The sequence below is a fragment of the Miniopterus schreibersii genome (assembly GCF_964146895.1).
Source record: "Miniopterus schreibersii genome assembly, chromosome: 10".
Classification (NCBI taxonomy): Eukaryota; Metazoa; Chordata; class Mammalia; order Chiroptera; family Miniopteridae; genus Miniopterus; species Miniopterus schreibersii.
This window is the reverse complement of record NC_138110.1, coordinates 74,842,787-74,867,934: the sequence shown is the minus strand read 5'-3', so window position 1 is coordinate 74,867,934 and position 25,148 is coordinate 74,842,787. Positions and strand designations below refer to the sequence as shown.

At 43.6% G+C, this 25,148-nt stretch overlaps 1 protein-coding gene across 1 annotated transcript in view; it reads right to left on the bottom strand.

The window, feature by feature from the left end:
- CFAP61 (cilia and flagella associated protein 61) overlaps nt 1-25,148 on the bottom strand; it is a 167,317-nt gene that overhangs the window by 38,166 nt on the left and 104,003 nt on the right. Inside the window, exons 20-23 of the mRNA XM_081150149.1 lie at nt 20,603-20,771; nt 17,072-17,249; nt 4,520-4,812; nt 1,473-1,800 (exon numbers count right to left, since the gene is read on the bottom strand). Of these exons, the coding sequence (XP_081006275.1) occupies nt 1,473-1,800; nt 4,520-4,812; nt 17,072-17,249; nt 20,603-20,771 (968 nt within the window). The remainder of the gene's footprint in view (nt 1-1,472; nt 1,801-4,519; nt 4,813-17,071; nt 17,250-20,602; nt 20,772-25,148) is intronic.

Below are 25,148 nucleotides of genomic sequence, written 5' to 3'. Positions count from 1 at the left end.
TACTAAGGACAAATGGAGATGCCTATAATGGTGCATGCTACTCAAACTTTCCACTAAAATACTGTTATTAGTGAGGAACTCCCTGAGATGGTTGAGCTTTACTTAACAAAATCAGTGTGAATGTGCCATTATACCACATAATGTAGCCAACAGTGCTCCAAGAAGATGTACTGAGCTGGTCCTGTGTATCCTGTGATTTCTCATAACTCCTGTTACTTTACCTGCCAAAGCCAGACCAAGACCTTTAGAACCTTTAAATGTTGCAGTGGGTTTCCCATTCCCCGTCGCTCCTCCACTATTTAAACAAGACATTTAAAAAGTGAATGTTGCCCGGCTGGGCATGGCTCAGCAGTTGAGCATTGACCTAGGATCCAGGAGATCGCAGTTCGATTCCTGGTCAGGGCACATGCCTGGGTTGCAGGCTCGATCCCCAGTCAGGGCATGCAGGAGGCAGCCAATCAATGACTCTCTCATCATTGATGTTTCTGTCTCTCTCTCTCTCCCTCTCCCTTCCTCTCTCTGAAATCAATAAAGATACATTAAAAAAAAAAAAAAAAGTGAATGTTATAAGGAAAATCAATAATTTTCTTGTACAATGTTTTAGAAAACTATCATTATCAAATTATTAATATTTCTAGTTTATCCCAGAAGTATGAGCCTGACCTAACTCTGGTCTCTGACACGCATCCCTTCTCTTGCTCTTCCATGGCCTCCACATTTCCTAAGGTTTCACCGAGAATGAGGCCTTGTCTGAGGCCATTTAGATAGGTAGAAAGATAAGGCCTGGAATAGGAGGCTTTTGTCTCTTTAGTCTGATGTTCTATTTTACTGGTTTAGGGTCCATGGATACCCAAGGGGGTCTGTGGATGGCTTTGGGTATTCACCCTTCAACCTTCTGGAAGTAAATAAAATTTTGTAAATATATGTATTTTTCTGTTAGAAGGTATATAACATTTAAAGATACTATTTTCAAAGTTATCTCTCAATGCCCAAACAAAAATAAATCCTGTGTTACTCATATAATGATCTCCTTAGAGGTCAACAAAGCTTAGCAGACAAACATGGACTGTTTACAGCTGCAAATGGCTTACCCATCCAGATAGCAGCTAAGTCCTGGGATGCTTGGAAGGGTCTCTTTATCTCTGAACTTATAGTGAGAATGAAAGTTTGGGAAGACATCAAAGCATCACACCACTGTGATGGGTAACCTCTGGGCAAGGCACTGATCATACTCCAGTCTATTTAACCACAGTTATTATATACCCCATAATAAATGCTAAAAATGCAAAGATCCATAATAATAATAATGTCAGGTCCATAATAAATGCTTAAAAAATGAGAGAGCCCTCCTCTGTCTCTGTGCAGAGGAGTCGCCTCACCAAGCCTATGGGAAGGTTGGAGGGCTTCCTTGAGCACTGACCCATATCCAACTGGTGGCATCATCAGGGGGATGAAGGGGGCCTACCACATACCTTGGACCTTGGCTCCCTTGTACATGGGGATGAGTCGGTCGAGATCAGCTGGTGGCTCAGTCACAGGCTCGAGGGTTGGATCAAAGAGATTGAGCATAGCTGCTGCCAGTTGGAAGCCAACTTCTTTGGAATTGAAGTTGCTGTGAGTCCAGTCGTTTGAGTAATATCTATTGGAGAACTTGGTGAGGGAGCCAGCAGCTCTGATGGCTATGTCGTTGGTGTGGAAGTTAGTATCAATCACAAGTCGGCCGTCATAGACAAGACACGCATCATTGAATGCTTTAAATGTTTCGTAATCCACATTCTTCTCAGAGAAGCTGAAGAACATCTACCAAGTGAACAATCACATTGTTACTTAGCTACCACGCTTTACTTTCCCAAGAGTATGAACAGTCAATAGGGCATTTTCTTATTGGGGAACACACACAAAATCTAAATCTACTAAAAGTTTGTCATAATGGTGTGTGTAGGTGTGGGTGTGGGTATGAGAGAGAGAAGGGTAGGGGAGAGACTCCTGTTGGGTATGAAGAACAAATTACAATCACCCAATGTCACTCTTTTATTTTTTTATCACTCAATCTAGACATCCAGTGGAGAGAAGGGCGCCAATGATGGGAGAGCTACCACAGGTCGGTACTTTTTCCTCACAAGGAGGTTTACAACTCATCCTCCTATATTTTAAATAACTCTATCTCAGCCTCCTTCCATCTTCCTCTTCCTGTGTCTGACACGTCTCTCTAAGTTCCTTCTTATGGTCACCTCATCTAATCTTGAGTTTTCAAATTGTCCTATTTCTGGACTTTTAAACCCCAAAAGCCCGACCTGCAAGATGCCCCAGAGAAGATGAAGCCCCATCAGCCTCAGCATCTCCCATGTCTGGGCTCCTCCCGTGTTGCTTCCTGCCCTGGTACGGCACACAGCCATTGGATGAATATCTATGGGGTACCTAGCATGTGTCAGGCACTGTGCTACAGAAGGGTCCCAAAGCCCTCTGACTTTTACAACTCTTACTCAGTAACCACAGAAAAATATGCTTCTCTGACTCTGACTCTTTCTGTCTCCTTACTCTTTTATTCTCTCCTATATGCCTTCCCATCTACATAAAAATAGGTTTCCCATCCACATAAAGATATAGAAGTGTAGCTAGGGTTTCAGCAGAGCTAAAAGCATTGTCAGTATCTACAGTTTCCTTTCCAGGTTGGAGCAGAGTCCAGTCCAGCATCAGGCTGGCATAGTTTGAGTTCCCTGTTGCAGTCCATGAGTCCATCGCACGTGGGGTCTGCAGGGCCATGTAGCTATGGAGGAAACATGGGCAAATGCAAGGAGGCAGGGACAACAGAGTCAAGAGTCAATAGCCATGATTCTAATGTTGATCTGAACAGGGAAGCGAAGGCCAGAGGGGGCTGCTACAGAACCTGAATTCAGTTGGCTATGTGGGGAAGTTTGCTTATGCCTCTGCTTCCTAAACAGGGAATGTGCTCATCTCCAGAGGTTCCCTGGGAATAAACTTGGCACACCCTCCAGGGTGGCCACTTTTGGGAGAGGAAGAGAAATTTGGGTGGAAACATTTTTCTTTTTCTTATCTTAAATAGGTATTGTGACATGCCTGCGTAGATGATGTCTCTTTTATATTAAAACAAGATGAGCCTTTTCTGACTTTTCCACTGTTATATCCCTCACACTTAGGACAGAGCCTAAGACCTAATATTCCATAAATATTTGTGGAATGAAAGAATAAGTGACTATACTAAAGAGCAGAATGCAAAATTCCCATAGGTAATCAGGATGAAATGAGAAATTTCAGAGAAATCTCTTGTGGTGATGGTTTGCTTTGAGCCCTTGCCTACACTCTGGGGAATGAGAGTCACCATCGTCTACCTTTAGGAACACTTGGGTGAGAGGCCCTGACTTAGGCTAATTACCCCCTTCTCCTAGGCAAGAGATGGCTATGATCTGCCACCTACCTCCCCAACCAGTTTGGCCACCAGGTGTTGCTGGCACTTTTTACAACTGCTACCATACACCCTTGACCTACGCAGCTCCAGTGCTCACGCTGACCTCAGCCTCCCCTCTGTGGGGTCTTCTGCCTCTTCATTGGATTTGCCAGCCCCTCCCTCTCCCCCCTTTGGTTTTCGCTAATCTCCTCAGCTGGCAATTCTGAGGATACAGGTTGCAAGTTGAGCTGTTACCCTGCTCCCATCCGAAAAAAGGTGGGGGGTACTCTATATATCTTGTAAGTCTCTATTCCATGGAGAAAGGCTCACTATTGGTGTTTCCAGAATCGTAAGAGGTTAACAGCAGCATAGACTTAGGGGCTCTGCTGCCCCGGGTTGGTATCCCTGCACACCACCTGCTTGGAGCCACGATGTTCTCATCTGTAAAATGGGAGGCTTCCCTTTACAGAGCTGTTGTGAGGAGGTGAGAGAATGCACTGCAAGCGTTCAGCCTAGGGCATGGCAAGCTCTCGGCGCTGGCACTCTTCACGTCTTTGACATTCCTTCTGTGAAGAGGGGAGGTCTAATTCCTTCCCCCTGAATAGGGGCCAGGCTTAGCGAGGCATCTAGTGAATAGAATGCAGGTGTCGTGATGCCACTTGGCTTCTCAGCCTAGGGCCCGAAAGGTGATACAGTGGTCTCTCTCTCTCTCTCTTCACTTGCTCTTAGAACCAAGTCATCATGGTAAGAGGCAGTCCAGTCGCATGAAGTGGCCATTTATAAGCGTTCCAGACAAAATTTCAACTTAAGTTGATATAGCATCAACAGTCAGACATGTGGGTGAACACGCCTTCTAGATGACCCCAGCCCTGCCCATGGTCTGACTCCAACAGGTGAGAGACCTGAGTGAGAACTGCTCAGCTGAGCCAGGTCAAGCCCCAGGCCCAGGAGAGAGGACAGTAATAAGTGATCCTTGTCTTGTGCCACTAAGCTTGGGGTGGCTTGTTTCTCAACAAGAGAGAAGCTGAACAACTGGAAAGCAAAACCCCAAGTCGTGACTATAAATTCACCCCAAGTCCTAGGCAGCGAGTGAGGTTCGCGGGACCTACTTACGGAGCAGGGGAGCTGGAAGGGCTTGGTGGGCGTGGTGAAGCTGGCGCTGTGGATGGGGTCGGGGTCCTGGCCGTCGTTCCACTGGGCCAGGAGCGCCTCCTGGTACACGGTGACCCCCGCGGCCCGCAGCGCGCCCTCCACTGCGCTCTCCACGCGGGAGTCGTTGATGCAGGTGACCACGGAGGCGAGCGGGGGCTGTACCAGGTGGATGCTGGAGCCCTTCACGCCAAGGCTTAAGAGCGTCTCCACCGTGGTGTACGTGTCCACTGTATCACCGTAGACAATGACATTCCCTAGAAAAGGGGGAAAATGCTAAGCTATATTTTAAGTTAAAGAGAACAACCTTATTAGTCAAATGCTAATAACACAGAATCGCTCCCTGTCACCCTCTCCTCTTTCAGCTGCTGGAAGCCAGTGGTGTTACCTAGCAACGGCGACCAGATGATTTAGTAAAGAATCGGCACAAAACATCCCACAAAGTAGTCAAGTACTTTTAACTCAGAAGTAGGACATTCATTTATGTCCCTATGATTTGAAAGTTGAAATTATGCTAAATGAAACCGCCTAGAATGAAACCTTTTATCTTGTTTTGTTCCCTCTTTGTCACATTTATTAAAGGGAAAAAAATTACTGAAGTTAGCAATATATACAAGTTCTGCCTAAGATGAAAAGGACAATGGTAAAAAATATTCATGTGCATGATGGTATGGATATTTTAATATTTAAAGGTTGAACCATGTTGATTTCAAGGAAAAAATAAATTTTTTTGAGAACTAAAGACTAAAACATTCTGCTTTTCAATGGGTGATTTTTATAAAGATTCAAATTCAGAGTTTTAGAATTTACTGTGTCAAGACCTAGCAAAAGGAACCAAAAGGAATTGTCTTGATAAGTAAAAGTAAAATCATTATAATCTTGGAAGATTTCCCCTGTGTAAGAGCATTTTGATGGTAACAGTTTATACTGTTTTCATTTCTTAAAAGTATTACAAAATTAATTATATATGCTATTCTACTAATTTCTTCAGTTGTAAGATCAAAGATACTATTAAATGAGTGAAATGTATTTATGCTATTTACATGCTATTTTTGACACTGAATTGGCCTTTTTATCTTTTCACAAAGAAAGAAACTGCTGTAGACTCACTTTTCAGGCCAGCTGTAACAATTTACCACAAAATGGTAGAGTCATTGAATCTCTCTTGTTTTTCCTGCTTACAAAATGATATCAAACAGAATTTTACAGAGCAAAATAAATGGCAAGTGTATTTATTTAATCAGGTTGACTAAATTATGCAAAAATCTACTTTGATCCAAAATTGAAATAAAGGTGTAATGGCCTGTCTTATTTGCTTAGAAAAAAAGGAACTAGAGTAACTGTCAGATTGCTTCTCTGAGGGTGACAGCATCTAGAAAGTCCTCGCATACTTCCTGCTGCTCAAATATGGAATAGCAAAAGGGCACTGAGGCCAGCGGTGGGGTCCTTCCTTCTTGCCTTCACTGGGAGGCTATTTTGTGGCTGTTCTGTCATCTAAGTGAAGCATTCACCGGGGAGCTGCATTTCCCTTGGCTGAAAGCGCCAATATTTTGCTTAACTTACCTAGGCTCCCACCTGCTGTGAAACATGAATCCTGGTATCTGGCACAGCAGAGTCAGCCTGCCAGGAAAGCCAAAACTTGAACCTCAAACTGTCTAAGGTTTGAGGTCTTCTGCCCTTTTAAAATATGCATGCCAAAATACTCATTTTCAGTGAAACAAATTTAAGTGTTTAGGCCCCATGCAACTCAGAGTTTAATGTTTTTCCAACCTCCTTCATGTTAGCTTTTAGTAACTGTACTGTGAGATGAGGTTTTTCATTATAGACTCATGGAGGCCCAGGCAATTGCATTGTTGCTGGGGTTTGGAAAGCTGTAGTATCTGCCCACAGATTGTAGGCAGCTGGAGAGGATGATGCTTTTCAATTCAAAAGGTAATACATTTTATAAAACCTCTATTGTTTAAGTTAGTTGTGTAATTATATTCTAACTTCTAAATATTTTTGTCTACCTTTAACTTTTAAATTAAACAACTTCCCCCTCCCACTCCAAAAAGACTTTGGTTATCATAAGAGTCAGCTATTGTCCCAATAATGCCGCATAACAAACTACACCCCAAACTCAACGTCAAATGACAACAAGCTGTTGTAGGTTGGCTCACACATCTGTGGGCTGGCTGATGTCAGCTGGTCTGGCTTCAAGTTGTGGTTGGGGTCAGATTTGCACCATGTGTCTTTCATCCTCAATGGATTGACAGACACCTGAGGCATATTCTGGTTATGTAGAAACACAGGAGCACCGGAGGGCAAGTGCACCTGCTCAAGCACTCTTCAAGCCTCTTCTTATGTTACACATCCTCTAATGTTCTGTTTACCAAAGCAAGTCACGTGGCAGTGGCTGAGGTCAAGGAGGCCGGAAGTACCCTCTTCCTGAAGTAGGAGGGGGAGGGGTGTGGATATTTGCTGAACAATAGTCCAAACCATCATGGTCATATTGGGCATATGTTAAATAAATGCCCGTATGACCTCATCTAAAAGCTTTTCATTTAAGCATGTTTTATATGCTTAGTTATATCTCTCAGTACCTATAAAATATAGTAGAACCTCATTGTAATATAATTTGTTACTAAATAAGGACACGTCATATCCCTCCACAAATATGTCAAGACCCGATGTAACAGCAGCCCATTGCTCGTTGCCAATCTGATCTGTTGCCTTTCCAATTTCCCCACTCTGTGTGGGATCATGCTTTCCATGATCTTTATGCAGTTGCGAGTTCTGTCTACATCATTTCTCACTTTTACTTTGTAAAGAATTTTTAGATTCATGTTTATCTCATGACTCCTATATGCCAGGCACAAAGCAAAGCATTTTTATGCACAGTCTATTATTATTATTGTCATTATTACCATCATCATCATCAATAACATTTAGAGCTGTTAACAATGACATTGGCTTAACTCAGATGCACATAAATAATGTTTCATTAGCTAATAGCAAAAATATAAGCATAGAGATAATTCATAGAATAACCAAAATCTGGTAGACAAAGATTTTGATTACTCATTTTTCCATTTTTGGAACAAATCAACCTAGGCACAGAAATATGATTATTTCTATTTATTGGAGTAATTTTACTAGTATGGATGTGGTAGAACTAGCATATAAAAAAATTTATTATTGTTTTTAATCCTAACTGGAGGATATTTGCAGGGACTTCCTTCTCATAATTAGGATATGTACCACTATATATGTGTGTGTGTGTGTGTGTGTGTGTGTGTGTGTGTGTGTGTGTACACACACATATATATGTATTCTTTTGAAGTTTTATGCATATGGAAGAAATAGAGGGAGGTGGCTGTGGATTTCCCCTGGATATGAGTTTTACACTAAAAAGCTGGCCACTGTCTTCTTTGCAGCTCTGCTTATTTAACGGCTAAGAAATGAGCAGTTTTTGCACTTGATCTGATAGGTGACAGAGGTAAAAATGGTGGGCTGCCCTACTTCAAAATGGCAAATGATAACTGATGATTAGAACGGTCTGGGTGAATTTTCAATAAAGGGTAATGGAACATAACCAGAGCAGTTTTGTGGAAGGCGAATCTTTGTTCCTCCTTTTAGGGAATAAATTATGCATCACTAAGATTACAGATCTGAACAGGGAGCAGAGGGCAGGGAAGGCGCCAGTGAAAAGAGGACTGTGTGAAAGCGCCTTGGATTGAAGTTGGCAAGAAGGAGCGCCGGGCCATTCTTGCTGCTAACCTGTAGCAGCCTCTGAGAAGAACTGTGCAAGGTGCTTCCAAGAGAAAAGAGGGGCTTGTCAACAGCCCAGCTGGGGGGAAAGAGAGGGAAAGTAATGATTCATATCACTGTCTTAGATGGAGAAAAGGCTTGCTATTTAAAACGCTGGCATAGAGGTAAAGGTGACATTTTTGCTCTTTGACACATACTCTTTGAAGGTGTAAATGAGCACACTAGCAACTTTGATTGTGACCACCAAAATAAGGCAACCACACTTTAACATTTCCACTATTATCATGCACCCAGATTTAGGAGATTCTTTAATTTGTCTTAATTGGGGGAAATGCCAGTTTTATCACCCTGGTTCCAAGAAGAGGTAAATAATGGTTTTAGGAGCTCAAAGGATCACTAATATTTAAAGGTAATCTGGTTTTACAGAAATAAAATGCTAAAATGATCTCCCTATTTAGTTAATAAAATAAAATAAAATGTAGTGTTAATATTTTAGTCACAAATTTGCCCTAAGAGTAATAGAACAATCTTTTAAACAGATTATTTTCAGTAAATGCTAAAAGGGCATTTTATTTTTTTGAAGTGACTGCTTTAATTTTAACACCCGGAGAACAGGCTTTGCTGCCCTTTCATCATCATGCTCAATACTCTAAAGGTGGAAGATTCTCTAAGAAGAAAACCATGACTTGAAAAGAAGAAAAAGGAATGATTTCTTAATCTAGTCATCTGGCCATGGAATCACATCTCAAGAGTTTAAGAATTGCCCTGGCTGGGTAGCTCAGTTGGTTAGAGCGTTGTCCTGCTACACCAAGGTTGTGGGTTTTCTCCCCAGTCAGGGCACATACAAGAAGCAACCAATGAATGCATAAATAAGTGGAACAAAAAAATACACACACACACACACACACACACACACACACACACACACATATTCCTCTCCCTCCCTCACTTTCTCTCTCTCTAAAAAAATAAATAAATAAATAAGAGTTTAGGAATAAATTCAAGATTTATGCACACAGATATAAATATAAATTTTTCCTCATAGTTATTACATTTTAAGGCCAGATAAAAGGCCTTTTTTCCAGTTCAAAAGAGACATAGAGTTGTTATGCATAGCCTCATTCATCCTCAGAACAGGACTGTGCAGTAAGTTTATTATGTTCTCAAGAGAGAACTGAGAGGTTAAGTAACCAGCCTCAGGTCACACAGCAAGTAGATGGTTCAGCAGGTCTCAACCTGCTAAGTCTGATTTCAGAACTGGTACTCATACCACTATACTATATTTGCAGATGGATATGTATATATTCATATATATATATATATATATATATATATATACACACACACACACACACACACACACACACACACACACACACATATATATTCCCCCCAAAATGTACACACACTTTAACAGCTGATAGCTCAACTTTGAAAATGAAATATATTTTAATAAACACTGCCTTTATAATTATTCAGAGTGTGTGTATACATTTTTGGGGGATGACATATATATTTTATATATATAAAATTTATATTTTTATCTGTATAATTAACTTTTGCAAATAACTAGATAATGAAAGAATTTTAAATAGGTATCATAGAATATTCATAAATTATGAAATAAACACTTAAAAAATGCACCATGGCAGGGTCAAGATGGTAGGGGAGGTATATGCAGTACTTGCATCTTTCTACAACCATATCAAAATTACAACTAAACTATAAAACAAGCATCACTCAGAACCACCTGAAGTCTAGTTGAATAAAAGTCCTACAACTAGGAATTTAAAGAAGTTACACTGAGACTGGTAGGAGGGGCAGAGGCATGGAACAGACTGGTCTGGTCCCACACGCACGTACGGCAGATAAAAATTGGGAGGAATATCTGAGCTGTGGAGGTTCCCCTTTCCCCTTGAGGAGCAAGGAGTCCCAGCTCCACACCAGGCCCCCAAGCCCAGGGTTCTAGTGCTGGGAAGAGAAGTTTCCATAACTTTTGGCTGTAAAAACCAGTGGGGATTGTGACTGAGTGAGATAGGAGGGTTGCTGAAGTCCCAGACAGTTCTTCTTAAAGAGCCTGCACAGAGACTTATTCTGACTCATGCGTTCTGAGCTCCAGCACTGGGGCAGCAGCTCAAAAGCCACCAGCGACATAGGAGGAGGAATAGTGGTGTTTGGCATCAGGGAGACAGCTGGGTGGGGGGCAGCTTTCTCCCAGACAAAAGTGCTGGCAGAGGCCATTGTTCCTTTGGTGAGCCCTCCCCACACAGAGCTGACAGGCAGGCACCATATCTGAGTATGCATTAACCTGGTTATCACTGTTTGCCTTGCCCCTGGTAATTCCCTGAAACCTTGACTCACCTAACCTGCAGGCCCACCCTAACAGTTTCCAGTGTCTTTTCCATATGTATGGCCTTTCTTGGCTCATGTTCAGGCTTTCCTAAAATCTCTCAAACAAGCAGCATCTGGCCTCAGTGTGCCCCATACCTCTCAGCAAGTGTCTCAAGGCCTGGCACTAGCAGCAGCTGGCTGTGGTTCACAACTTGGCCTCTCCTGGGCACCTCCAACCCCAGAAGAAGTAGCAGCCAGCTTCAGATCACCGTGTAGCTCATGCCAGGTGGTCCCAGGCAGAATATAGATGGTGGCTGACCTTGGTCTGCACCTCCAGGGAGGCCCCAGAGCTAGCAATCCTAGTGGACAGCTTCAGACCATGTCAAAGCACCACCCAACCACCTCCACAAGTGATACACTCAAGGGGTGGACTCAGTGGGCATCATAGCCCTATTGAAGTAATTCCTGCTCCATGTGGTGGGCCTCTGCACAGCTGATCCTCCACAGTGGCTTGGGTAAAAAGGGAGGCTATGCCACTGGACCCTATAGGACACCTACTACATTAGGCCACTCTACAAAGCCCAGAAGATGTAGCAACTCTATCCAATTCATAGAAACAAACACAGGAAAGGCTGCTAAAATGAAAAGACAAAGAAACACATCCCAAATGAAAGAACAGGAGAAAACTTCCGAGAAAGAACTAAAAAAACAAAGACAAACAATCTACTAGATGTAGAGTTTAAAACACTGGTTGCTCAATGAACTTAGGGGAAGAGTAGTTGAACTTAGAGAGAACTTTGTCAGCATAAAAATGGACATGGAAACCATAAAAAAGAAACAATCAGAAATGAAGGGCACACTAACTGAAATGAAGAATAATTTACAGGGAATCAATAGTACAGTAGTTGCAACCAAAAATCAAATCAGAAATTTGGAATATATGGAAGCAAAAAAACAACAACACTCAAATCAGAAGAGCAAAAAGAAAAAAGAATTAAAATTTAAAAAAAGATAATGTAAAGGGCCTCTGTGACAACTTCAAGCATACCAACATTCACATCATGGGGATGCCATAAGGAGAAGAGAGAGTGCAAGAAATTGAAAACCTATTTGAAAAAACAATGACAGAACACTTCCCTAACCTGGTGAAGGAAATAGACATACAAATCCAGGAAGCACAGAGTCCCAAGTGAGATGAACCCAAAGAGGCCCATACCAAGATATATCATAATTAAAATGCTAAAGTTTAAAGACAAAGAGAGAATCTTAAAAGCAGCAAGAGAAAAGCAGTTAGTTACCTACGAGGGAGCTCCCATAAGACTGTCAGCTGATTTCTCAACAGAAACTTTGCAGGCGAGAAGGAAGTGGCAAGAAATATTCAAAGTAATAAAATGCAAAGACCTACAATCAAGATTATTCTATCCAGCAAAGCTATTGTTTAGAATTGAAGGTCAGATAAAGAGCTTCCCAGACAAGGAAAAGCTAAAGGAGTTCATCACCACTAAACCAGAAATACATGAAATGTTAAAGGGTCTTCTTTAAGAAGAAGAAGAAAAACAAAAAGATAAAAAAATATGAACATTAAAATGGCAGTAAATACATATCAACAACTGAACCTAAAAAACAAACATAATGAATTTATAATCACAACAAAGACAGACTCATAGATACAGAGCATGTTTCGATGGTTGCCAAATGGAAGGGGGTTAGGAGGATGGGTGTAAAAGGTGAAGAGATTAAGAAGTACAAATTGGTTGTTACAGAATAGCCATGGGGATGTAAAGTACATCATAGGAAATATAGTTAATAATATTTTAATAACTATGTATGGTGTCAGATGGGTATTAGATTTATTGGGATGATTGCTTAGTAAATTATATAATGTCTAATCACTGGGGTGTACACCTGAAACTAATAATATTGTATGTCAACTGTAATTGAAAAATAAAAAAGATTTAAATGAAAAAAACAACAACAACAACAAATGCACCATATCATGTCCAGGAATAGACGAGAGAATGCTCTTTTTATTTTTTTATAAATCAAAGCATGATTTCTATGGCCCAAACCTGACTTGTCCCATTTTGCTCTGCCAAATAAAAAGGGAAGAATATATTAGATATAACATAAAAAAGACTGTTTGGTGATTCATGCACTGGAATTTTAATGTTATACTTTTCCTACAAACATGCCTTTAATAAGGCAGTAAACTGTATTAGCTAAAGATGAAAATAATTGGTCCATTTCTTGCCATTAGGGTAGCTATTTTTAACTTTACTTTTATTCTACTTTTCATTTTCATGGAAAGTACAGCGGTAATAACAGATAAATTTCAATTAGTCTCAATTAATGCTGTAAGCTGTTATAATGTATTAGGTTGCTGGGTTCTATCTGAACACCCCCCACCTCTCACCCCCAGAGCTGAACCCTCCAGGTTTCGCTTTGTTTGCAGTTGAAAGCAGCATTTGAGCCCATGACACCAGCTATTCTCCAGGATAGAGCAGTTCTAATAGGTTAGGATAATTTATGTCTGTAAACCCATGCAACTGTAGAGCCCAGAAAACCATTTCCTCCACACTAGACTAAATCTACCACAAAACCACTGTTTCTCCTGGGGATGCAGAGGCAGGAGTGATAAAACAGCTACTGGGAGGAGAGTGGTGATGTTTTAGGGTGGTATCTGTGTACTTTCAATGAAAAGAAATTCAGAGGAGAGCCAGCCTCATCCTAGCGACCATCCATTGTTTCTGCTCCCCAGCATCCACCTGTCCTAGAACAAGCCTCCACTGACTTCAGCAAACTAGCACCTTCCCTCAAGTCCCTGTGCTTCGGCAAAATATAGCCTGGTGTTTTCCAGGATTCTGGGTGTGATTCCTGGATGGATATCTCATTATAGCCAATGAGACACAGGAGATTTTTTCTCAGACATTTGCTGGAAGGGCCCCATCCTCAGCAACCTCCCAACAACCCTACCCTGAACTGTTGAGAAGGGAAAATTAGCCCCGAGGGAGCAAAAGCTAAGTCTCATGATAAATGTCCACATTCTTCTTCCTGGTTTTATTAAGGTGACATGAAAAGGAAGCAAAAACTGACAGGTGGAGGGGCAGTAACGAGTACAACATTGCAGCCCTGATCTTTATTTGTCACGACGTGCTAACTTCAAATACCATCATCCCATGACTGTCTTGGAAATGAGCTAGAAGGGCTGTGCCAACCCTCACCTGCATGCATGGCCACCCCACCTCCAACTGGCTATTGTGGTCTTTAGCTCATTCTTATTAGATCACTTTCTCTCTACTGGACGGATGCTACAAATAGAAGGTTCATCTTCCAAAAGTGCTGTTTTGTGCACTGGTTATCCCCCCCTTCACTAGTTCCCCAAACCCTAAGAAACAGCGAGTTAACCCTGCACTTGGCTGGACCCGGCAAGCCTCCACCTGTTCCTCCACCTTCATCTCCCTCTGTTGCCCTTCAAGGGTCTGCCCAGTCCAAGCTGTTGGGCCACTGTCTTTTGGACACAAATAAAACTCCCCCACTTCTCTCTGCTTGCTTATCCTGCCCTTCTTTAAGGCTGAGAGCAAAATCTCTTTTCTCAGGAAGCCTTCTCCAAACTTCACAGTTTTCAGGGCTCTCATTAAGGGCAGGTGCCTCTCCATAGCCGGACAGGCACCTGGTGTGCACGGATCCCCATCTTTTGTGTAGTGACTTGTCCTAGGCTGTGCTATCATGGGACAGCAGGAGCTGAGACTTTCACTCTGGGAAAACTTCAGTGTGTAGCAACAACTCCACCACATGCAGTAGTGGTAATAGTAATGCTCATAACAGCCTATATTATTGAGCTCTCACTGTGTATGAGACACTGTTCTGAGTTGGACATGTTACATCTTATTTATCTTATTTATCTCACAACAACCCATATGAGGAAGATATTATCCAGAATGGGACTAATTAAATTCAAGTCAGAATATGACTCTAATTATGGAAAAGCTACACAGAGAAAGAGCTCCCTTAAGGCAGGAGGTTACCATTTTCCTTCCTAACTTTTCTTACATGAGAAGTGCTTTGAAAACGGCCATTGCTAAACAGAGTTGAATTAACTTGGTCAGGTCAGATATCTCAGATGCCTCCCAGATCCTGGGGCCAGCATCTAAGCATTAAGACCACCTACCTGGGAGGTGCTTTGGGAATGTCATAAAACGCCAGACCTGGGAAAAATAGCCTGCATTTAAGACAGAAAAACCTACTGTTTACATCATTCTTATCTGGGCTGTCTGGCGGACAAAAGCAGGCACCCAGAGGGGTTTTATGCAGTGGCTGATTGGAGACATACTTAAATCTTACAAAAGCATTTCCCTTTAAGTGGGCACCAGAGTATCACCATCTGTGACAATTAGCCAAGTCAACACAACAGCACTGATGATCTTTGCCCATCTGAGAACCAAGAGTACAAAAAAGAAGGCATCCATAGGAGAGCTCAGGGCTTCTTTCTTCGGGATTTCTAAATTCTCTGCCATATAGAGTCAACCTCTAAAACTTGCATTGCCAATTTCAAAGCCCCTTTTCCTGTTAAAATATTCCTTAGTCCTAATATGCCAAGCAGCCAAACAGTTTGAAGTTAAAACCTGGCATTACAATAGGATTAGGCACAGTCCTAAGACATGATTTTGTGTTTTCAAGGAGTTTAAGGTACATTTTGACATCTGGACTTGATGAAATGGTAATGCTTTATCACAAATTTTGTAGATAAAAGCAGACTTCCGCAAACTATGGCTCATCACCTATTTTTGCAAATAAAGTTTTATTGGAACACAGCCATGCCCGTTGGTTGACATATTGTCTATGCTGTCTTGCTATAATGACAGACTTGAGTCATTGGGACAGAGGCTATATGGCCTGCAAGGTCTAAAATATTTACAGTCTGGCCCTTATAATGAAGGTCTGCTGACCTCCAGGTTAGAGAATTCCCTAGGTCTATATAGGTCATGGGGTGGTGATTAAAGAGTGACTAAAGTGTTGAAACAGGTTTAAACACACACAGATGCAAAACGGTAAATAATACCACGTTCTGATGCAAATATGAAAATACTTTGACAAGTTTTAAACCTGGTCCCCAGTATATATCTATATATTCTAACTCTTCCCAAAGGCTCCAGACCCATGTGGTTTTATGCGTGATGTCTGTTCAACTTTTAGCTTACACAAAATATTTCAGATCCCAGAAAAATATGAAAAACTTCCCGAAAAATACTTTGTGGGACTAGTATACACTTGATTCCAAAAACTTGACAAGTAAAGCATAAAAGAGAAATACATGCCAATCTCAATTATGAATTTAGGTGCAAAAAGCCTATAAAGTATTATTAGCACATTGAATTCAGCAATGTATTGAATCTCATTTGATACTTATTTTTTATTTTTAATGTAAAAAATTAGTAATTCTTTAATGTAGTAAATGCAGTAACTTGACAAAATTCAACTAATACCTAAACCTTCCACCAAAAATCAGAATTATATTTAATTGTAATGTAGTAATTATATTAACTAATATAATTACATTATATTTAAATACATACATTAAGTAAATTTATATATTTAATTCTACATATTGATCCCCACATTCTGGGCATTTAGTAATTTTTACATCCCTGAACTGAATCCAAGATCTGGGTTAGAATCTCAGCTCCCCATGGGTGGTTGTATAACCTGACCAAGCTGTTGACCCTCCTGGCACTTTAGGTAAAATAAAGGGGCTGCATTGTCTTCTCCAGAACTTGACTGCTAGGTTTCAAAAAAGAACAAATGGGTAACCAGGCCCTCTTCTGGTTGTTTTATTAGTCAAAGAATTTTAATTTAATCCAAGCAATAGAGAGGATGAAGCTTGAATAAACACTTCTGAGTGGCAGAGGCATTTGTACAAATGTTATATGCTCTCATTTTGATTCAAAAAGTGGGTGCTACTTGAGTAGGTTTGTTTGTGGGGAGGACTGTGCAGCAACACCAAGAAAGAGGACAATGGCTTGTGAGAAGAAAAGAGCCCTCCGATGAAGACCCTTTTTCTTCCTAGGTCTTTTCAGCTTCACAAAAGGAGACACATTTTCCATATAATTGCTAAACATGTTTGCTTATTAAATTATTCTTTAATTAGTTAATTATTTTAGCCATGCTTTGCTCTTTGGATATTCATTTTGTATAATAAAATAATTATAGATAATTAAACTATCTCAAGCCTTTTTCTCTCCCCCAGCAAACATGCTGGGTATCCAAAAATGACAACAGGTTGTAAATTAATCTGGAAAACAAAGCATGACAGATGAATGATTTGGTTGGAATTAATTAGACACTAATTATATACTGGAACTAGATGAAGGATGAGATTCATTATTGAAAGAACAACAACACTATTCTGAAAAGATGTGCAGTTACCCACATCCTTACCTTCCGTGATGATGGAGTTGTTTCTTATCCAAGCCAGGGCCTCCAAGCAGTCTTCTTCATCGTTGAGAGCAAAATGATTGCAAGGAACGTTACCCGTGTACCGCTGACGCCTACTGCTGCTTGGGATCTCTCTGTTTGTCAGGTGTTGACTAATATCAGCCCCTGTAGGGCATGGGACCTGAGGTATGTTACAGAGAAATGCTTATTTCAGTGGTAGCAGGTGAAGTGCTGACAGAGTACTAAATCAACAAATATCAACATAGCAATGTCTAGTATAGGCATGTCTTTTCCTGTCCCCAGATACAATTGTTTTAATTGAAACAAATAAACAAGCAGATCCCCACTTAGAGATAACTCTCAGAAGGAGTTGCTCTGATTATATGATGCCGTGTAACAAATTATTCAAAAAGTCAATAGTGAGAAACAGGTTCACAGATTCTGAAGATCAGTCATTCAGACAAGGCGGGGTGGGGGACTGTTTGTCTCTGTTGAACAGCGTCAGAGGACTCCGTGGGAAGACTTGAAGGCTGGGGGCGCTTGATGGCTAGGGGCTGGAATCATTTGAGATAAACTATCTCATTCCCTTTTCTTTCCCCCAGAAAACATGCTGGGTATTCAAAAAGGACACAATACTGTCATTATATGTCTAGCAGTTGATATTGGCTGTGGGCTGGGCTCTGAGCTGGGGTTGCTGGCTGGCACATCCACACGTGGCCTCTCCATGTGGTCTGGGCTTCCTCACAACATGGTGGCTGGGTTACCAGGGCAAGTGTCCTGAGAGAGAAAACCAGTCCAGAGAGCTCTGTGTTCTTTTCTAATCTCATCTTGGAATTCTACTGCTGTCTCTTCCACCATATTATATTCATGGAATATATGAATATTATATTCATGGAAGTCATCATAGAGGCCTGCCCAGGGTCAAGAGGAGGAGGCCTGCAGCAGGCTCTCGCCTGGCGCTGCACCATTCTGGGTCCCATGCTCTTATCTACCCCTTCGAAGATGTAATTAGCCTCTCTCCGCGGAGACCACATCATGTCGCTGACCCACATCGAGCTCACCAATGCCTAACATCCTGGCGAGCTCTCGCCTAGTTGGATGTTCTTGCCCTGCCTGCTGGCTTCTAGCGAGTATCACCCCTTTGAGAGTCCTTACTACAGTCTTCTCATAGCCAATACCAGACTCATTTGACTTTGAGTTGACAGATTTTTATTCTTCTTCTTTTTGAGATAACCCAGATCCAGGCGTGGGGCAGGCATTTCTCCCTCCCTGCACGATCCTCCTTGAGCCATGGAGCGGGGCTCAGCGACCTCGGCTGTGAGCTGTTTCAGGGTGGTTTCCAGGACCAGCACGTGCTCACCAATAAAAGGAATCCAATCGATAGGCAAGGTGGGGAAGGGAGCCAGAGGGTACAGAACGTGAACTAGATAAATCTTCATCTTCCAAAATGGAAAGGTCAGAGATAATGTCAGGAGTTGACAGATCAAGGAAAAACCTTCTATAAATGCATTATTTGGAATTCAGGGGTAAAAATATTGAAGAACTAACAATAGAAATGCCTCAAAGTGGTTGCCCCTGGCTTGGAAGTAGAGGACAGCCTTCCTCACAAGCAACCCTGCAGTACAACTTAATGTTTTATCCTGTGCATGGATTATCTGATAAAAAGATTAAGTGATACTCATTTGGATAGCAAAAGTACTGCATAATATTTTGGAATGATACATGCCATTTACAGGTCTGATTAGCGGTTAAGGCTTGTAATTACATTTTATAACAGGTTATCTTCTTGTTTTGGGTTTCTGCTTTATTTTCATCACTTTAATTTGTTGTGGGTTTTGTTTTTGTAAATTATGAAATTGGGGCAAAAACCATGAGAAAGTTGGAGAAAGAAATAGGGAAAGAAATAAGAACTAGACGCCTCCCCCCCAGTGAATTCAGCTGCTTTTTTTTTTGGAATCACTCTATGTACCTTTAATTTTTATGTCCTACTGGAAAAATTAGATTGGAACTCCCTTTATCACTTCTTCATTTCATTTTTCCTGTTGTAAAAAGGGCAAGAGCTTAATGTGCCACAGACTAAAGCTGCAGGGGCAGCTGGACACACATGGGCAGATGCCCGAGTCTTGCACTCATGTTTTCCAAAGTCCGCGATTTGCAGGCAGCAGCTGGAGCTCGGCGGGGCAGGTGGAGGGGGGCAAGCTAAAGGGGTGCATGGTGTTTTCTTCTGGTATAATGCTTTAAAAGGAGGAATACGTAAGTATCAAAGTAAGATATTCCTTGAGTTTATTTTTATCCCTTAACTAGTAAAAAGAAAACAGAAAAGCAAAAAGAAACAACTCAGAGGCTACCCCAAGGCTTGGTACTCAGAGCAAGGTCGTCACCAGCCTCACCTGGACGCTTGTGAGAACTGCAGTTATCTCAGCGGCCCCGCCCGCCTCCTGCTCAGAATCTACGTTTCAATGACCTATACGAGGAGGCACGTCCATGTGACAGCTTGAGAAGTGCTGCTCTAACGTACAGACGAGAGATTCTAGGTCGAGAAAGTTCAAGTCAGTGGTTTTTCGCCTTGGCTCAGAATCATGTGGGAGCTTTAAAAAAATCCTGATGGCTGAGTGCCCACTCCAGAATAATGAAAACGGAGCTTCTACGGGAGGGGTGAGGTGTGGGTGTGTTTCAAAAGTGCCCCAGGTGATCTCAACGCGCAGCCAGGGCTCAGACCTGCAGGTAAGTGATGCTCCGAGCTGCTCAGCTGTTCTGCCCCCACCACGTGCCGCCTCCTCCTGGCTGGGCTATGAGACGAAAATCTGCACACACCCCTCCCCCGACGAATTCAGGACCATTTACAAGATGGCCCAACTGAGACATAAATACGGCAGTGCCTGGGGTGGGGATGGATTACTCCATACTCCTCAGGAGCAAACCCGCCAGAGGGAGGCCTATCCAGGTTTCTGGGAGAAACCTAATTAAAAGACCCCATCTTTGAGTTACGAAGTTAATCTCTTTCGATGAAAGAGCTGCCCTGTTTTGTGGGCCCCACGAAGTGCGAAAGTGTGTTGCAAAGTGAGAATATTAAAATTCGCTTCCCTGAGACATTAAGGGGCTGCAGCTGTATCCGGCAACGCTTTCCTCAAATGCGGTTTGAGAATGTAATCAAAACGGACAGCGCGGTCACTGGGTGATCAATCAGCCACATTTCCTAGCTTTACAACTGAGACACAAAATAAAATAAGGGTTGACAGAAGGCGCGCGTGTTTGACATGTTCTGCGTGAGCCCATCCCCACGGCCGAACCTTAGCCTCTTGGGCGGGAGCTGACTTCCCACCGCTGCACGGGGGACTGCGGCTGGATTCTGCTCTTGGGGGCAGCAAGGGTCACTCTTTCGGACAACCGCGCAAAGAATGACACTTCTCTGGCCCGCTGTGACTTTCACCCTCGAGCACAAGGCTGTGCTTGGGATGGGCTGCCGTGAGGGTTTGGGGCGCAGCTCTGGCCACGGCGTGAGCTCACAGGGCACTCTCGGCGGGGGGGCCTCACCTGGTACTGTTGACCGGTGCAGAGGATCAGGTGGTCATAGGGCACCGTGTCTTTATGCGAGACCACGACGTGCTTGGCCGCTCGGTCTATGGCAGTCATTCTCCCAGCCACCACGTTGACCCAGGAGCACAGGGACATCAGTTCGTGGTCTTTATCACTGAAACTGTGGCTGCGGAGGGAGAAGCTCCATCAGTGACATTTGAGCAGCTGACGGCGGGCATTAGTTAGACATCTGGCGAGCTGGGTCGAGTCCCCCCGCGGGCTGAGGCTGTGCTCTTGCCCGGAGTTTACCAGGACAGAGGCTACATTCTGGGAGATCTTTCGCTATGAGACAGTCACAAATTGACATCTTCCCATTAAAGCTAAGTTGTTCTGCCTGGCGCTGGCCTGTCCGCAACAGGGAGGGAGAGAGAGAGAAAGAGAGAGAGAGACTGAGTGAGTGTGTGTGTGTGTGTGTGAAATCATTAATATATATATATATCCTGCTTCTGTTTCATGGTGAGCATGTTTACTTTAGCTGTTGACTTGTCCTGCTGACAAGGGCCCAAAGGGAATGGGGAGGGAGGATGTGACCTTGCCGGGGACTCCCAAAGGCGGGGTCAGGGTCTGATTCAGAGCCCCTCCCGTTTGCTAGTGCTTTCCAATACATTCCCCATTCTTAGAACGGGTGCATGGGTTTGGGCCCAAACAACGAAACACGTTTTCCTTAGAGAGGATGTCAAGTAGGGAATTCTGTTTGAAGCAAGTCCAGCCCCCGGAGACTTTGGGGCCCACGCTGCAGGGCAAGGGTGATTTATGGGGAACCGGTACTTCTGCGAGCAGCACGTCCAGGGTGGATGGGTTTTCTTGTCTGGGTTCCACTTGAGTTTGGGTGTCCCACTATCATGTGAGAAAAGTGGCTTTCTTGTTGGCGTTGGGCTTTTTAAAAGAGTTTTGTGAGGGTTGTTTCCAGAACTTTCCGAAAGGTGCAGCCTCCGGTACAGGACGCTCTCAGTGATCCTGTCCTGACACCATAACAAGAGTGGAGGGTGGCAGAATACTGAGGGTTTCATCTAAATCTGGGCTTCACTGTGCCCAGGTCTGTGTCCCCAACGAGACTGGACCCCGGGACTCTGCACCCCCTTTCAGTGCTTCAGTTTCCTCACCTCCCAACACGGGATGCTTTTCCTCCCCGCGTGCCTCGGTCATCGTAAGGGACGGGTGTGAGCATGTCAGAGATGCTGTTTTGTCAAGTGAGATGCAGATGTGAAGGGTGGCATTCTAAATAATATTAATGATACATAATCCTGTTTACTCTCCTCGGAGGCAAACAGGACAAGAGTGATAATGGAAGAACAGCTTTTCTTTTTGATCCACTCAGGAGCCTGCTCTCCACACACAAAAAGAATCCTCGTAATAGACGCACATTAGACCCCGCCGCAGGCCCCGTGAAAGAGAAGAGCGAGCTGGGCTTTGTGTCTCTCCACGAAACAACACTTAAAAACAAGAAAATTTCTTCTTAACAAGAAACGAAAATCGGGGGCTGGCCTGTCACAGGAAGATAATAGGGAGTGAGATGAAATTCTCTTTTTTTAAAAAAACCATTTTGGTAGCTTTACAGGGAAGCAGGAAACTTCACTGATTTTGCACATTTGCGAGAGGCCCGCAAAGGATTGTTCTTATTCGCATCACGGCCTCTTCGTAACAGCAGCAGCCCCGCCAGCCGCCCGAGACGAGGGGACATTAAATGTAGTCAGTGCACAGGGGTCAGTCTCAGGGGCATCTGCGCAAAGCTAACGTTCTCAGGGGGAACCTGGGGAAGCTGGGACAATGCGACTTTTAAGGACCGCGGGACAGTAATGCGATGATGTCAGAGTGCGTATTTCAGAGTTAAAACCCGGAGCTCTGTCCAGTGGGAACAGGCACTTGGGAAATGATTTTTAGGGACCTCAGGAAGCACTGGAGAATGTGGGGGTGCTGCTTTTACAGTGCGTTACATGGCTTTTCTCAGGCTAAACTGCCCCTGTGCAGGTGACGGCCATCACTATCCATTCTGCACCTTCCTTAATTTACTCATCAGGTAGGTGAGGCTAGACATTGGAAACTATAAGTGATTTCCCCCAGATTATTTCCTAAGGGGAGTTAGTGAGCCTTGTATCCAACACGGCAGGGACCGTCTCAGGGCTTGAGGACAAGAGAAATACCTCCGTTCGGGTTCTCTGGAAGAGAGAGAGGGCACCAGAGAAGGAACATGAATGAAATGTAGTGTTTCTCAAGTGAACTTGACCCCAGCTTGAGAATAACATGAAAGGTGGTCTTCACAGAACGTTCTGGAGACCAGCGATCAGTGAAAACGCAGAAAGGCAGGATGGGGAAGTTTTGGGAAGGAGACGTTGTGACAAGTGGCCCACTTGTTCAAAGCTGCAGGGGCCCCGCATCTGGTGTCACAAGACTGAGCCCAAAGGTCCAGATGCAAAATTAGATGCAAACCCCAGGGGAGCAAATGTAAGTGCGGCGGAGACCCGCTCTTCATGGAATCAGAGCCCTTCGGACTGGAAAGAACCTCGGGTTTTCACAAAGGATTCATCACGACTCTCTCAGAAGGGGCATCACAGTCACCTGTCAGTTACTCAGGGCCCACTGGCCAGTTAGTGGCTGTCCCTGCCCCTCTTCCTCCTGCCTCCCACTGCGTCCCCTGCTGTCATTAGCCCCTGCCCCATGCGCCGGACAGGGCCGGAGCACGAGACAAGAACTGGCTATTAAAAATATGGTAACTAGTAACGACAATTCTAAATCAAAACGCCGGGTAAGGCAAAGCTCAGAATCCGCATTTAAAATGAGGAGTCTGACTTGTTAGATTTATGAATGTCAAGGCACTTGTTATTTTTAAACTCCAAGGCCAGAGGTAGTTTCCTTTATTGGGATGCGAGGGCCATTTGAAGGGCACCATCCTCTTTGTGTCTCAGTCTGTAGCTTCTAGAATGATGATAACACGCAGTTGCCCATCCAGGGGCAGCTGGCTGTGTCGTTTAGTTGAAAAGGTGACATTCAAGCAAAGACTTGGAGAGAGAAAAGCAAAGCCCCCAAAGTGGGGACCCGCCTGTTTCAGGAATATTCAGGAGGCTGGTATGGTTAGAGTGGAAAGAACAAGGGCAGAAATGATTAAAGATGAGGTCAGAGAAACAAGTGGACCGGGACAGATTTTAGGCTGCGGCATTCTAGAACTTTCTGTGATGAGGGAAATGTTCCGTAGCTGTGCTGTCTGACATGGCAGCTACTTAGCCATGTGTGGCTATTGGAGCACTTGAAATATGGAATCTGTAATTGAGAAGCTGAATTGTAAATCTCACTCAACTCCAATCAATTTAAATTTAAAAAGCCACATGTGGTTAGTAGCCAGGGTCTTGGGCAGTTCGGGAGCTGGCGTCCTGGCTACTGTTGAGGATTCGGAGAGGCAAGCAGAGAAGCAGGGACACCAGGGGACTCCCCGCCTAGCCACACACAGGTCCCACACAGCATCAGGCCAGCAGAAAGCCATCACTAGCTGCTCCTCCCCACAGCACACGCGACATGGGCTGACGGAAACTTTCAGCCAGCTGACTGAATCAGATTCCCCGTGAGACGTGTATCAATAACCCCAACACTTCCAGGGAATCACGTAATTCAGAAAGAGGGCAACGAGGGAAGGGCATGCTCCTGTGTTGGTCTAGTTCTTGTCAGAACTTACTGTTATACTGATTTTGACAAAAAAACTCTAGCCAAGGTTGGCTTACCAGACACTTTTCACATCAAAAAAACCCGAATTCAGGGAATGAAACCCCGTTTCTGGTAGGGGGAGGACCTGAATCCCAACCCACCTGGCTCAAAACCCATGCTTTTTCCTTTCTTTTCTTATTAACCATATCCTAATGATGTCCTTAAAAAATAAAATAAAAAGCTCATGGTCTCATAAATGTATTAGGTCAAATGAGCCAGGTTCTGCTAGCAAGAGACCTGCAGGTTTTCTCACTGTTTGCTTCTCTGCCTGAAGGGAAAGTTTGTCTTTTGCACAGAGAGAGGATGGCTTCATCCTGGACTCTAAAATGAACACCCTGAGAGGGAACGATTTCCTTCCTCCTTCATCAAAAAAATGTGAACATTCTTCCTACAGGCGGGGAGCCAAATAATTCTCGGACCCACGTCTTGCTACAGGCAATTAAAGTTAATGGAAGCTGTGTGACAATGACATGGGATTCTACTGGGATACAGGCAGCGAAGCTTGCCTGACTGGCACTGAAGGTCTTGCCCGGTCAGCCCGATTATGAATGGCGGGGGGTGGGGGGCAGTGAGGCCCGCATCCCAGCGAGGTGCCGGACCTTTGCCTGAACCCCAACTCTGAACCTTGGGGAACCTGCCTGGTCTGATACAAATACAGTCGCCCCACTCCCCTGCCCTGTAGTGCGGCTCTGAACCCAAACGCAGACGGGCTGACTGGGCCCTTTGGAAGGGGCTAGGCCGTTCCAGCCCTGCCATCCGCTCGCCAACAGGCGCGTACTCATGTCTCCTAAGTGACATCTGTGCTCCAGGG